Source organism: Magallana gigas, chromosome 8 (assembly GCF_963853765.1).
Source record: "Magallana gigas chromosome 8, xbMagGiga1.1, whole genome shotgun sequence".
Taxonomy (NCBI): Eukaryota; Metazoa; Mollusca; class Bivalvia; order Ostreida; family Ostreidae; genus Magallana; species Magallana gigas.
This window is the reverse complement of record NC_088860.1, coordinates 5,512,069-5,528,015: the sequence shown is the minus strand read 5'-3', so window position 1 is coordinate 5,528,015 and position 15,947 is coordinate 5,512,069. Positions and strand designations below refer to the sequence as shown.

Genomic DNA, 15,947 nt, shown 5'->3' with positions numbered 1-15,947 from the left:
AGAATGCATGCATTAGGATCTTTGCAGAAAAAAAACCTGTTTAAGGAAAGACACATAAATACATTTGAGGAAATAGCATCAAGTAGAACAATTGTAATTCTACTAAAACTTACCTACTTTAAGGCCATATTGGAATGTTTTGCCCACTAATGTAAACTGTCAAAGACATTACACAATCTTTGTTCTACTGTTAATTCTTATTTCATTGAAAAAAAAACAATTGGAGAAACCAATACTTTTGAAATGTTACCATGGAAACCGTTAGAATTTTTAAAAATTTGTTAATAGTGTTTTTTATGAGCTGAAATGGGATATTATTCATTTTTTAAATCCTAATTAATGTCCATGCCAAATACACTTTTTTTTATGAAAATTGACACACGTTGCTAAGGCAACAAGGCCAAGAAATAGAAAAAACTGAAAAATTGTAGATGATTGTGATATACTGCAATTCACGATTTTAAAACTTTCTAGCAATTCTTTTTATTGGAACTATGCCTAAGTTTTTATTGTATACCAAAAAGAATTTTGTAATTCAACACAGAAGTGTTGTTGCTAAGGAAATTACTGTTGAATAGAAAATCACATAGAAAATCTTACTTTTTTAAAAGTCCATAGCAACGACAGTATTTTTAGCAAATGCCAATTTTTTTTTCAAGTTGATTTCAAGTTCAGGACATACTTGATATTATCTAACCCATAAATATGAGTTATGTATATTTTGTATATGAATAATAACCATTCAAAAATGCCTCAAAATATTAGAAAATTCTTTATTTTTCAGCTTGTTACCATAGCAATAGACCTCAATTTTTAATTATAAGTTTTTAATTGTACAACTATAATAGTGTATACCAAAAAACTAAAGATTTGCATTTTTAATTCAAATTAAACGAAGAAATCATATTTTGAAATATCTCTTTAATTACCATAGAAACACTTTAAAAATATGTACATGTATTTTTCCATAAATGATTTTCTTTCTCTTGAAATATGAAAATTTTCTTTAACAATACATTCTACCCTAGAGGCCCCAAATTGTGCACATTACTTGCAATATGTTCTCAAATAAGTATTAAAATGTTAATTTTACATCTTTACCTTCTGTAAACATGGCAACGGGACCACATAGCATCAAATAAATGGTGTTAGCTATTTTTACTCATCAAAGTCGTTTAAATTGTAAAGTGTGAGGAAAATCTGTGACTATGCGTGGCCACCGAATTTTATTTAGATTTTTACATTGAATTGATTTTAAGTTCTTGCCTTGCCGTGTATACACCCTTAAAAGGCTTAATAACTCTACAAAGCATTGCAAATCAATCCATACAAAATTGTTAAAGGTACTAGGGTCTTCTAGGCACAATTCATGCAGCAATGCAATGTTTGCATCGTGCACAGCTTTTCACGTGTCAATACGCGCATGTTTACCCTTTTCCTCTTTTTACGTAGTTTAATTGCCGTAGCCAATAAAAAACTGCTGCTACAGTTATGATATCGTCCTCCATTTTTGTAATGTGCAGAAAAAACAAAAACGCGTGGTGATTATGGAAATAATGTTTATAATCATGCAAAGCTTGCCTTAGCGTGTAGACATTAGAGACCTATAGTTTGCACTCGTATGCTCAACTTGGACCCCAGGTCACCCGAAAATAGTTCCTAAATAGTGTGTATTAATGAGCACTTATAGAACTCTTTTATCATTGAAGATAAGAATGTAAATTAACTTTCTTTTTCTCTTTTCTTCAACTTGTGCTATTAGTCTACGAGAATGGCTCTCCTTAAACACAAGACCACCGGTAAGTTGATACCTGTATGTAGCTATAGTATCGGTGTGTTCGATTATAGGGTGGGTGTGATGGAGTGCGGAGGTTCGGAGACCATTCGCAATGAGACGTTTCGCTCCGAGACTGTATCTAATGAGTGTGAAACTGAAAATCGGGTGTTTCCTGATTTCAAAAACAAAGTACTAATTTTTTCTGTATGAAAAACGCAGTATGACTTTATTCCATCATAATTTGTCCCCGCTGAGATTTTAACCCTTAATTTTGGGACTGGAGCCTGGGCCTAAAACTTATAGACAAACAAATTATCTTTTATCAATTTTGCTGCAGTTAATAAGGTAGCAAGTTTATTAGTCAATATATTGTTTATTTTTTGTTTAGTAAAGATTTAGTACAAGCCATTTGGTCCCAATGGGTGGGGTTTTCGGAAGAGAAGTTGGGCCTGGTTCATGGTCTTACAATCTATGCAAGAGACATTGCTTCTCTGAGACCTGGGGAAGAACTTAATGGCCAGGTAAAGTTAAGTTTTATCTTTCATTGATATTAGAGTAGGAATTCTGTCATCTATTTCGGTTATTGAATATAGAGATATTTAACACTTCCAGATTTTTGTATGTTAAGACAGTTAAATAAGACATACCGGTAAATTCAATAGAGTAAGGCACACCTATTATAAAGTGACCCGTACAGGTATGTCAGGAGAATAGTACGGCATGTGTATTAGGTGCTTTTAAAAGATTATTAATAAATAAAGAGAACATTTGCTATATAGTATTTCATTATGTAGCATTTATCATGAATATGTCATATTTATGCTCAGTTATTCAAATTTAATTTTAGATAATAAAAGCATATAAAAATTATAAAAAAAGAACACAGATCAGGTGAACCAGGATTGATAAACATTTGAAAACAGATACATGGAAAATATTCACTTTTGCAATAAACAAATGATAAAAAAAATTAATTCTTAGAGCATGGAAATTTTTGTCACTCTGATTGTATAGTGTTATCAGCTCTCTTTTATTTTCTAAAACAAAAGTGTATAATTATTTAAGACAATGCTGTGTGTCAGCAGCCCTGTCATTTCTTCTATTATGTCGGGGAAAGACCATATGGGGTGGTCAAAAAAGGTAAATACCACACAAAATGTATGATAACCATGGTCACAATAGTAATTACTAACAAAAATCAAATCTGATTTTCTTTGTATTGAAAGGCTTAATTACTTTTTATGCGATATGAAACAGTAAAATTGACAATGACTAAAGGTGTAATAGGTGTTGTATTGAATTCTGTGTTACAGCAGGAAATAAGGGACTATGGTATAGAAATCGGATGTGTGAACGAAAAGAGTTGCCACTGGGTGGCTGTTGTGAGTAGAAATCACGGGAACAATAAATAAGCAGTATAATATTCTTAAAGAAAGGGGTCACCTTATGTCATTTCACAAGAAGGAGAAACACTGGTCATCATCCACTGTAGGGTAACCAGGGGTCACCTTAAATGAAATATCATGAGAGAAAAAAAGGTCACCTCCTTATGTCCTACACAAATGTCGTAATGATTTTGTAAATCAATACGCAAAATGGAGGTCAGTTGATGCATTTTGCAAAATGGAAATTAATCAGTCTACATCCATTCCTTGACTACCTGATGTTACCTCAGATCATTTTACAAGACAGAGATTCACTAAGGTTATTCACTGTAGGATAACAAGAGGTCACCTTAAGTGAAAAATGGATAAGTGACATCACCAAAGGTTTTAGATTGGCGTTGTTGTAATTCTTCGAGTTACGGAGACCAGATTTAATAAATATTTCAATATACAAGGTGAAGATTTATCAAAGCTATCCACCTGAGGAAGACCAGAGGTCACCTTAATTAAAATATGCCTAAAGGGACCAGAGGTAACTTAAGGTTTTTTCTTAGCACCTTTTCTATTATTTCTTTATATTAATATGGAGACCAGGGTCACCTTATGTCATTTTACAAGATGGAAGGTTATCAGTCATCCACTGTAGGGTCACCAGGGATCACTATAACAGAAATATAATGAGAGAAAAAGAGGTCACCTCCTTATGTCCTACACAAATGTCGTAACGATTTTGTAAATCAATACGCAAAATGGAGGTCAGTTAGTGAAGCATATGGAGAAATCACGTACACTTTATTCATGAGCTTAATGCCATGTGATACTGCTCTCATTAATATTCATGTATTCAAATTGTCTCCCATACGAATGAAAATAACGTACCTTTTATGTATTAAATTTGTGTGATTATGTCAAAACTTTAATTTTTTTTGGAATGAGAACATGTGTTGGGGCAATGCAAAGATTATCTGTGTATGTTTTTGTCACCACAATCAGTGATTCACGCTTCAAATTCACTTTGAATGCCTCTCTATCCAAGCATTATAGATAATTTAAAAATAGGACTATACCGGCTAAAATGAGTAAATAAATAAATAAACCGCTAAAAATATCAGCTTGAAACAGAATAGAATTATAACCTGAAAAATCTCATTCAATTTATAACGAAAATTCTTAAATAGAAATATGCAATATGCCTAATGATTCAATATAAAGCCTAAATGCCTAGTTGCAAGTCCGATAGCTTACTGAGAAAGTCTTGAAAAATGCAAAATTGAAAGTAAAAAGGAACCGACAAGACTTTTTGAATTTGAGTCAAGATTTCTGACACAACTAGTTTGCAATGTAAACTTTTTAAATATATGAGGAACTACTTTACCTAGGTATGGCAAGTATTTTAAGTATAATTCCAAAATCCCTTCATGACGTCTTTCATCATTAAAACACACTTTATTCCTACAACGCCCCGCTTCAATTTTTCAGATTCAAAAGGAACCGCCATCTCAATATCTAATGTAAACAAAACAAGCACATTCCGATCCCGGATGTAGTAAATGAGAAAACCAAATGAGGAAAAATATTTCCGAAATACTTATTTTTCAATATCAATGATTTTTCTCATTCCTTTCTATATATTCTATTGTACTGATATGGCCGCTATGCAAATTAGTAAAATGTACACCATTTCTCCATATGGGAGAAACTTCAAGAATACTGCAAAACAATATACTCCAGAAGTGGGCGAATCAGATGTGGATATATAAAAACTATAAAGAATTATTAGAAACTTTGAGGACACAAAATCTTACCAAAATCAATAGCATCAAAACGTACGATTTTTCAAAGCTTTATACAACCATTCCCCATAACAAATTAAAATCTAGGCTTTTTGATATCGTCGACAGTTGTTTCTTCAATAAAAATGGAAGTCGTAAAAATGCTTACCTTGTCATTGGAAATGTAAAAAAATATTTTGTTAAAAACCATTCTGATTGCCCACACAGGTACTCTGAAGTTGACATTAAAAAGATGCTTGAGTTTCTTATAGACAACATCTATATACTTTTGGGAAATCAAGTCTTCCAACAATCTGTTGGAATCCCATGGGTACCAATTGTGCCCCATTGTAAGCAGATCTATTCTTATATTGTTATGAAGCAGAATTTATTCAAAAACTTTTACGTGAAAAATTTAACCACTCGCTGTGGGCTTCAGCTCATCATTCAGGTATATCGACGACGTATTATCAATTAACAATTGTTTTTTTCCATACTTTATACGTCGACTCGATATTTCCCAGTGAACTTATAATAAAAGATACCACCGAGTCTGCGTTATCTGTTTCATATTTGGATATTTTACTGGACATGGTCATTGATGGTAACCTAACAACAATGATAAATGATAAAAGCGATGACTTCAATTTTTCTATAGTCAACTTTCCTTATTTATGTAGCAATATACCTTCATCACCTGCATATGGTGTTTTTTTCTCTCAGTTGATTCGATACGTAAGGGCATGCCTTTGTATGAACAGTTTCTAAGACGAAGCAAGCTACTGACAAACAGGTTGATAAAACAGGACTATCAACAGTCTCGCTTGAAGTCATCTTTTCGTAAGTTCTATGGTCGATACAACGACCTTGTCAGCAAATACAATCTTCCACTGAGTCGCATGCTAACTGCCGTTTTTCATACTAATTGTTAGACTATAATTAATCACCTAATTGTCTACGGACTTTTCGATTTTTTCCCCGATTACCATAAAGAGCACACGGCGGGTGTGACCGGTCAGCAGAGGATGCTCACTTCTCCCAAGCACCTGATCTATTTGGAGGTTCATGTCGCTCTGCTTTAAATTTGTATTTCGTTTTATTGATTTTTAAGATGGTTCATGGTTTGTTTCACTCTACAAAAGTGTGAACTTGATCTGTTTTTTGACATTTTAAAGCTGTTCAGCAACTTTCATATTATTCCTCAAACGCATAACGAAAACAAGACTTAGTGTGGAAAACTGAAGTGGAACAAATGGACAAACAGACAGAGAGTTGCAGAGGAAAGCTATAACCCCTTCCGGTGAAAGCGGTAGGGGACTAATAAGGTGTTGAAGGTTTTGAACACACACTAAGGGCTCCTTTGTTTTAGATCGTTTGTAACGGAATGCAGCGCAATCATATTTGGATGTTCATTGCAAAATGGTACTTAGTCTGTTGTTTCCTTCAGAATATATATGATAACCTTTGTCAACTCCACAATTGGTTCAACTTTATTTTCAAGAATTCTTTTAATGTTTGATGTGCTAAAAAGAAATAAATTTCGGTTTGCCTTTGGTAACACCTTCACCAGTACGCCTTGTATTCACTAACTGCCATTGTTCTTTACGTTGCTAATTGACAGCAGCTTCTGCATAGGACTGGGGAGCATTTATATGATTCGCAATTTGATGGAATTGCACATTGCCCGAGTCTGCTCTACCGGTAGTGTTTCTTTATGAGCCTCCAGTCTTTCCACAGTCTTTAAGATTTCGTCGTTGAAGTTACTGATGGAATTGCACATTGTCAGAGTGTGCTCTAGTTTTTCTACAAATTTGGTTTTTTTGTCTTCTAAACTTAACAGAATGGGCGGTATTGTCGTTGATAAGTTTTACCATCTCATCCATGTTTTTACCGTGTCCATACTCCTTTCTTAATGAGAACTAATGAATATTCATATTGATATCAAAACGAGGCTATACCGTATCGAATATAAACACTAACTATCAAGGCCGAAGAAAAAACGTCTGCTAATAAATCTTACGATTGTGCCGAATCTAACGTTTGGGTGTTATGCTGTCTCCTGATATACAGCTAGTTAACTCATGTAGTTTGACTTTCCCTTATTGCCAGTTACAAATGTGATGGTACATGAAGATCAAGTTGTTCTAAATGAGAAGAAAAGTAGAAATTTTACATCTTTTTTCGTGACAGCTAAGGCGTGTCATCAAATTGAAGAGATAACTCGATTACAGTCTGAAAGTCCTAAGTGGCATGCCCTACGCAGGGAGAGACTTACGGCATCAGTGGCTGGTAAAATTGTAAAAAGATGTGCAGGTAAGAAACACTCAGCAAATATGCTTTAATACTTAAATACTGTACATCTTATTCTTTCATATCTTATCTCTGACTTTTACATATAAAAATTAATCACGTCAGGTAGCTTTTTTGTATTAACATTTAAATCAATGTTAGTCAGCTTGCTTCTGTGTTGCATGAATTAAATTCATGAACTCTTGAATTCTTATTCATAATTTTTTTCAAAGACTATGAACCTTTAATCGGACGATTAAAAAGCACCAGGAAAGTGTAAACGGAGAGTATGCAGCATGGCTTATCCTGCGAGGCAGTGGCTGCTGAAGCCTTTGTGCAGGTATTGTTAAACTTGTCCTTAATTTATGTGTTCATAATAAAATGTAAATAGAAAAAAATAACTTTGAATCCTCGACATTTAAATTCAATTTAATTTAATAACAGCTGCAAGACAACAACATTAACATCTATCCATGTGTAATCATCGTCAGTCCTCATGCCCCTTGGCTCGCTGCAAGTCCAGACAGGAATGTCTACCAACCATCAATGAATCCACCATTTGGATTATTAGAGATCAATTGTCCTGTAAATTTTATGAACCATTGTGGGTTTTTTTTACTTTTACATCTGAAAACCAATCCGTCCGCGGAAGCTAAACATAGAAAAAACTTGGAATGGCCTTACTTCTCCCTTCCAGGTGAAAACAGAGGGTACACTCCCAGGTTTTAAGGTTTTCCTTACAGGTGTCCATTTAAAGTCTTCGGACTTAAAATGCTGGGAGCAAACTACTGTTTGTCACTCATCTAAATAATTATAATTAAAATTTTTTTGCACAAGCAAACTTCAAAATATTTCGGTTCTGACATACAAGCAACAAATACAAACCAGCCTTAATTCCAAATATCATATTTTCCAGTGTGTTCATATACAATGGAAACATTTTCTTTACTGACTAGTAGAAAACGAAGTCGATATTTGATAATTAATTTGTGATTTGCGGACATTTATATATTACTGAAAAATACAGTGAATATACTATATATGTCATCATTATATACATGCCCTAATATTGAGCTTGTATGAGACTCATGAAAACGACCGCGTTATATGCAGGTCAGGGTGGCTTACGTTAAAAAGGGGTCCCGGGTCTCTCCTGATGGCTAAAATCCATTTATTCCTGAGCTCTTGGTCCGCCAGTATCCTATGGAAAGAGAGGTTGGGGTTTAGCCTCCCATTTCTAGTGCAATGTGACACACAACAGTGTTTGTCGTTGCCTTGTCCCATCGCATTTTCTTTATTATCCACCATATTTGTTTACTCTACCTACCGACCTTAGCCTCGTTTTCGAGTCTGAAGCGGGGCTTAGGAATATTCTTTAAGAAAGGAGTATTATCAAGTTGACTGATAGAGTCAGTCAGACTTTTTCTTATCTTTGAAAAACACGGACAGTATCAGTTGCGTTTAGAGTTTTCACAGCTGTGTCATCTCCAGTCATAACTGGGTGAACAATTAAGGGGCTATATGGTATATCTTCCCCACTGCACTCACGTTCATCAGTTTGCAAGGCCAAAACTTTGTCCAGGAATTGTTTCAGTATTGAGAAATGTTTATCTGCAAATATTGCATGTTGTAACAAAAAGATCACACTATAGAGGAGATTTGTCATTTGCATTACTTCTATAACTATAGAATTAGAACTATCCGATCTACATTCCCATACTTCTGGATCATCATACCAGTTTATCTCAAAATCTTCATTTTTCTCTAAGGAGTTGTAGTAAAACACTTTAAGTGTTTTTATCCATGGATGGATGCGCTGAAGATTTTTGTGGAACGGGATCATTCTCGCTTTTTTTCTACAGATTTTTGTCGATCTACTCAAAGACATTTTTTGGCCTTCCCTGTTTTTTTGTTAAGTTTTTTTGGGTGACTTGATCTTGGGTATTCTGTTAACATTTTCGTCCATGAAGGACACTGAAGTACTCGGTGTGCATTACAGTGTTATAACTGCCGTAGCTTTCAAGCAAAAAATATGTGGAATGTAAATATAAGGTTTTGTTATGTTTTCTTTTCAGTAAATATGCTATAAAATAATGTCAAAATACGATAATCGCATAAAAAGTGGAACTACATACCAAAGAGCTCTGATGTAAAGTATAAACGTTAGTTTAAGGTAGGATAGTTTCCCAATCGCAACATTTCACAGTATGAATCTCTGCTATTCAGTTAACTGAAATGTAACTAATCGGTAACTGAAGGGTGACTGAATGGCATAGCTTGCCATTCAGTCACCTTTCCAGACCTTTCAGTTGACTGAATTGCAAAGGTTCATCCTGTGAAATTTATTGCATCTCTGAGCCGCACACCATGTGCGTTTTCACATTGGGTTTAATATACATGAAATTGGTATATAATATTACTGAAGTATTCTACATAAATTGTGAATTTTGTGGTCCCTGTGTCGGGGGGGGGGGGGGGAGATAAGGTTCTATGGTGGGGCCAATATGGCCATACAAGTGAAAATAAATTGAAGTAAACTCAGGTGACTAATTGCTATCCGTTTTCGTGCGTCGAGCGTTAACAATTTACATTTTAAACTTTTTAAAAACTACAAGGCTGATGGTTACCATTTTTGGTGGGAGGCATCTCTATGGTAAGAGGAATCTAAATTGTGAAATTCATGGCTCTACCACCTATGGGCGCCACATATAGGGCCAAATATGCCAAAAAATAGGCTAAATTTTCAAAAATCTTCTTCTCTACTCCCAAACATGTGAAGAAAAAACTGGTTGCATAGTTATGATGTCCATGAAGCTCTCTACCAAAATTATGAAATTCATGGGCCCTGGTTTAGGGGTTCTGGCTCCAGGGTGGGGCCAATATGGCCATATAGTAAAAATGTATTCAATCTTAGAAAATCTTCTTCTCTACTAACAAAGATATTTTTTAAAACTAAATGCATGATTATGATGTCCAAGACCCTGTACTTAAATTGTGAAATTCATGACCCCTGTTTCAGGGGTTCAGCCTCTAAGGTGGGGCCAATATGGCCATATAGTTAAAATGTATCAAATCTTAGAAAATCTTCTTCTCTACTCCCATATATAATTGTTAAAAACTAAATGCCTGGTTATGATGTCCATGAGGCCCTCTACCAAAATTGCGAAATTCATGGCCCCTGGGTCAAGGGTTCAAGCTCTTGAGTGGGGCCAATATGGCCATATAGTAAAAATGTATTAAATCTTATAAAATCTTCTTCTCTACTACCATATATATTTGTTCAAAACTAATTTCATGATTATGATTTCCATGAAGCCTTCTACTAAAATTTTGAAATTCATGACCCCTGGGTCAGGGGTTCAGGCTCTAGGGTGGGGCCAATATGGTCATATAGAAAAAATGTATTTAATATTAGTAAATATTCTTCTCTACTCCCATATAAATTTTGAATACATGGTAATGATGTTCACTAACTCCACTACCAAAATTGTGAAATTCATGGCCCCCGGGTCAGGGGTTTAGGACATGCCGGGGGGGGGAGGGGGGGGGGGGTGGCAATATAGTGTTAACGCAAGGCGAAAATGGATGTATAGGTGTTAATGCATATAATGTTAAAAAAGTATCTTCTTTACTCCCACACATCTGAAAGGAAAACTGAAATTATTAAACATTGACCATTATAGGCCTGCATGTTTTTTTTTAGCTCACCTGAGCTGAAAGCTCAAGTGAGCTATTCTGATCACATTTTGTCTGTCGTCCGTCCGTCTGTTCGTAAACTTTTCATATTTTCAACATCTTCTCAAGAACTACTGGGCCAATTTAGACCAAATTTTGCACAAATCATCATTAGGCAAAGGGAATTCAAAATTGTGAAAATTAAGGCCACACCCGTTTTCAAGGGGAGATAATTAGAAATTAATGACAAATTTCGAAAAATTTTCAAAAATCTTCTCGAGAACCATAAAGCCAGGAAAGCTGAAACTTGTGTCGAAGCATCCTCAGGTAGTGTAGATTCACAGCTGTGAAAATCATGACCCCCGTGGGTAGGGTGGGGCCACAATGGGGGGTCAAAGTTTACAATAAGAATATATAGAGTAAATCTTTGAAGATCTTCTTCTCAAAAACTAATCAGCCAAGAAAAGCTGATCTCGGGGGGTAGGGTGGGCCACAATGAGGGGTCAAAGTTTTACCTAGGAATATATAGAGTAAATCTTTTAAAATCTTCTTCTCAGAAACTAATCAGCCAGGAAAGCTGAAACTTGTGTGGAAGCATCCTCAGGTGTGTAGATTCACAACTGTGAAAATCATGATCCCTGGGGGTAGGGTGGGGCCACAATGGGGGGGGGGTCAAAGTTTTACATCGGAATATATAGAGTAAATCTTTAAAAATCTTCTCAAAAACTAATCAGCCAGGAAAGCTGAAACTTGTGTTGAAGCATCCTCAGGTAGTGTAGATTCCAAGTTTTGAAAACTTGGAATCCCTGGGGGTAAGGTGGGCCACAATGGGGGGTCGAAGTTTTACATAAGAATATATAGAGTAAATCTTTAAAAATCTTCTTCCCAGAAACTTATCAGCTAGGAAAGCTGAAGCTTGTGTGAAAGCATCCTCAGGTACTGTAGATTCGAGGTTGTGAAAATCATGATCCCTGGGGGTAGGGTGGGCCACAATGTTGGGGGGGGGGTCGAAGTTTTACAAAGGAATATATAGAGTAAATCTTTAAAAATCTTCTTCCCAAAAACTAATTAGCTAGGAAAGCTGAAACTTGTGTGAAAGCATCTTCAGGTAGTGTAGATTTAAAGTTGTGAAAATTATGATCCCTGTGGGTAGGTTATGGCCACAATGGAGGGTCGAAGTTTTACCTAAGAATATATAGACTAAATATTTAAAAATCTTCTTCTCAAAAACTAATCAGCTAGGAAAGCTGAAACTTGTGTGAAAGCATCTTCAGGTAGTGTAGATTCAAAGTTGTGAAAATCATGATCCCTGGGGGTAGGTTATGGCCACAATGGAGGGTCGAAGTTTTACCTAGAAATATATAGAGTAAATATTTAAAAGTCTTCTTCTCAGAAACAAATCAGCCAGGAAAACTGAAACTTGTGTGGAAGTATCCTCAGGTAGTGTAGATTCAAAGTTGTGAATATCATGATCCCTGGGGGTAGGAAGGTGCCACATTGGGGTGTTAAAGTCATACATGTAGAAATATATAGAGTAAATCTTTAAAAATCTTCTCAGAAACTAATCAGCATGGTGATTCTTCATAATTGTTAAGACTTTGGCTCCAGGACAATTCTTCGGCCTCACCAGAGGGTTCAGAGTTTGATGTAGCTTTATATCCCATATATAAACAATTGTTAAGGATCTTTTTGAGGACTGCATTATTCAACATGTGATATGACTATAAAATCATCCTGTTAGAAAAGGGACTAATGATTATAAACATAAGAATATCCAGGGGGGTAAATGGATTTTATTTATACAGGATCTACATGTATTATTGGACATTGTCTAGTTTGTTTGTATTATGACTTCATTAAGCTGATTTAATCATACCTATTGTTCCTCAGGTGAGCGATGTAGCCCATGGGCCTCTTGTTTACCAAAAGTATATACCTCTAGCTAGATATAGATAATCCAAGATTCTTCAAACTCACCCCCACCCTCTTTTAGGAATAATTGTTTTCCGGATTAGGTTTTACACTCCAAATTGAAGCTTAAAATGCAAAATGGGACCCCCTCTGGGAGGTCTTTCAAAGGGATGTGGTATTCAGTTGACTTTCAAGGCCTGTATGAATTTATTTTGAAAAGGATGAACAGGAGAGGAACCATAGAAAACAAGAGTTCAAGAAAAACATCACCGATATGTGAGTTTTATAAAGACGGGTAAAATAAAACTGAAGTCAATCATTAAAATATTTTACAAGTAGATTTAACAACATAAGAGCCATGAACAGGATGTAATTTGTCTGAAAGAACTGTGAAAAGAAGATGTTGAGATGATGGCTAAAAAAGGCATGTCGTTTCCGAACGATTCATCAACTCTCACTTACCGAATGGCAACGAAACATTAAATTCTGTTGTAAAATTACCATATACTGTACGTAAAAGTCAGTACTAATTAAAATGGTATGGGACATCTGTCGATATTATTGTGGATTAAAGTGCGTTATAACCAAAATACTTTAAGCGGATTAGAATTTTCAAAATTTACAATATTTAACTAAAAAATACGTTTTAAAAATTTATGATAATGTAAGTTTTAAAAGCCCTAGCAGGATTTGAACTGACTAACAGATCGTCAACCCACTGTTCTTCGCCGTTCGATAACAATTTTAAAATAGAAACTATTTAAAAAATTATATTTGGATTTATTTGTTTTTTTGATAAATTATACGTCACAACATGGAGGTGTCCCATACCAACTTAAGTCATATTCGGTGATGAAATAAAAATTATGTTTATGTCTAGAAAAAGCCATAGGAGCGTGTACGAGTGTCTAATTGGATTTGGAGACAGGGAGAGATTATGTAACTTATTCGAATATGTTACGGTATGTTATGAATTATTTTTAATGGAGAGTGGCATTTCATATCATGAAGTTTTTACCAGTTGGCGGCAAAATGCACATAGATATATATATTTAGATTCTTCATGAAAATATCTGGCCCATCGTCGCTCAGCATTTCTCAAACCGATCCTTCCCTTGGGACAACTCCTCTTGTGATTTGTCTGCTTGATGCATTGCTTGAAAAGCCACTTACAATATAATCAAGTTATTATGTCCTGATCAAAGTCAAGATCTTACCATTGAATGACTCAAATATTTGTGACTCAAATATTTGAAAATTCTGAAATTAAATGCATGAAGACTTAACCTGATTGTGCTTAGAACATGGACTACGATACTTTTCACTCCATTCGAATCTTAAACGACGGCACTACACGGACACTTCGTAGTTTAGTACAGAAAGCTTTACGGAAAGATGTCAGAGCAATTTCTTTTCTTATTTCATAGGTTGTTTACATCGACGACGCTGTCATTTTGTTAACTCATTGATGTCCAATCATACTGTGTAGGGTCGATCCAGATTTAGCATTTTACGTAAAGTTAGAGCTACCGAAGAGTAAAAGAGTTCACAGAAGGGAAATAACCGCGATGTAGCAGACGAATTCGTGTTTTCATATACGACAATGTTTGGTTTACATTATGTATTACTTATAATAGTTAAACAGGATGAGTGAGGTACCTGATTACGGGCGGTCCGTTATTTGATACACATCTAAATATTGTTACTGCGTTTCTGCGGGATAGTTCTTTTTTAATAGAATAAATACTATGCTTATTTTTATGAATTAAAAATTAATTTGCATGTAGAAATATGTTTTATGCCTTTTAGAAAATATCACATATTTTTTTATTTACTCGTAAATGAAAAGTAGGTCATACTTAGTAGATTGTCGTATTTGGCGCGTTTTTATCGAGATTATAATCTATTCGGAAAATTTCGGAGTTCTACTATGCATCAGGATCGGTATGCGGGACATACTAAAAACCTGAAATACTAAAGACCTGAATGTCATTAAATTTTATATAAATGATATATTTGAATTTCTATGTGCCGTGTCAAATAAAATGACTTTGCGTGTGTACTTATTATATTTCCATGTAAAATGTGGTAGAAAATATCATAAAATGACATTATATTAATTATTTACGCAAGAATATGACAGAAATGAAAATTTGAATTGATTGAAAAATTTGAACTGATCCATTTTTATTTTATTATGAGGTCCCTTGAAATCATATACTAGTATTAAACTAATGCATTAAGTTTTCATTCAATACAATGCAACAACAACAAAAAACCAAAATGGTTTGAAATACATAATCTCCAAGAGAAAAATGATGAGCTGAACTTTGTATTAGAGTAATGTACAAATCAATGTGTTCTCCATTACTTCATAGTATGGCAATGGTCATACAATTTCCGTCAGAAATGCTTACAGTAACGAAATCGATTCTTTATGATAATAGTAAAATGTTAAACTTCAAAACAAGTTGCTGAAAGTATATTAAAATTACCATAAAAATTAGTACAACCAACTCTTATTTTCTTCTTTGTGGTGTGTTTTTATGTAAACAACCAATGATTCATACACCAATTATATTTTTTGCGGCCCATTTGACGCTTGCGTCTATATGATTTCTTGTTGTTCATTTATATGTATTTACAAACCACTCTAGGTCATCATGACATTCATATATAATGGGATACATTTTGATGTATCTACTTGATTAAAGCAGTATTTAAGAACGACGAAACCCTATTATGGCAACACACGTTCAATAAACTCCATTTTCAAAAACAAACAAAAGTAAAAGAAAAACCCATTCAGTCATCCTTGTTTACACAGCGAGCGTTTCATACATTTGATATTGGTACTGAGGGTCCGGAAATTTTTGTAAGCATTTTAATGATTTGATAGTTTACACTTCAGGAGTCGATATCATAGCTGTTTGTTAACTCTATAATTGTTCTGTAGTGTGCATGAACGTATTTTGTCGTATCTAACAAGCTCGTATCACATTTTTTTTTACTAAAATGTTCTTTTCTACTAAAATGACAAAATATCATGGTTTTTAAAGTTCTGTTAGCCATATTTTTTGTGGAAAAGGCCGTTAAGAAGCATTATTTCGGGCAAAATTGAATTATTGTCATCCTGTT

The 15,947-nt window shown here is 34.5% G+C and overlaps 1 protein-coding gene across 1 annotated transcript; it reads right to left on the bottom strand.

Annotated features, from left to right (window-relative positions):
• Positions 1 to 7,693: 7,693 nt before the first annotated feature.
• On the bottom strand, positions 7,694 to 8,553 carry LOC117690450 (THAP domain-containing protein 6-like). The gene is made up of 3 exons (XM_066068946.1): positions 8,352 to 8,553; positions 8,109 to 8,112; positions 7,694 to 8,008 (listed from the first exon to the last, which is right to left on the bottom strand). The coding sequence occupies exons 1-3, from the start codon at positions 8,529 to 8,531 to the stop codon at positions 7,845 to 7,847; spliced, it is 348 nt and encodes a 115-aa protein (XP_065925018.1). The 5' UTR covers positions 8,532 to 8,553; the 3' UTR covers positions 7,694 to 7,844.
• Between the last annotated feature and the right edge of the window lie 7,394 nt (positions 8,554 to 15,947).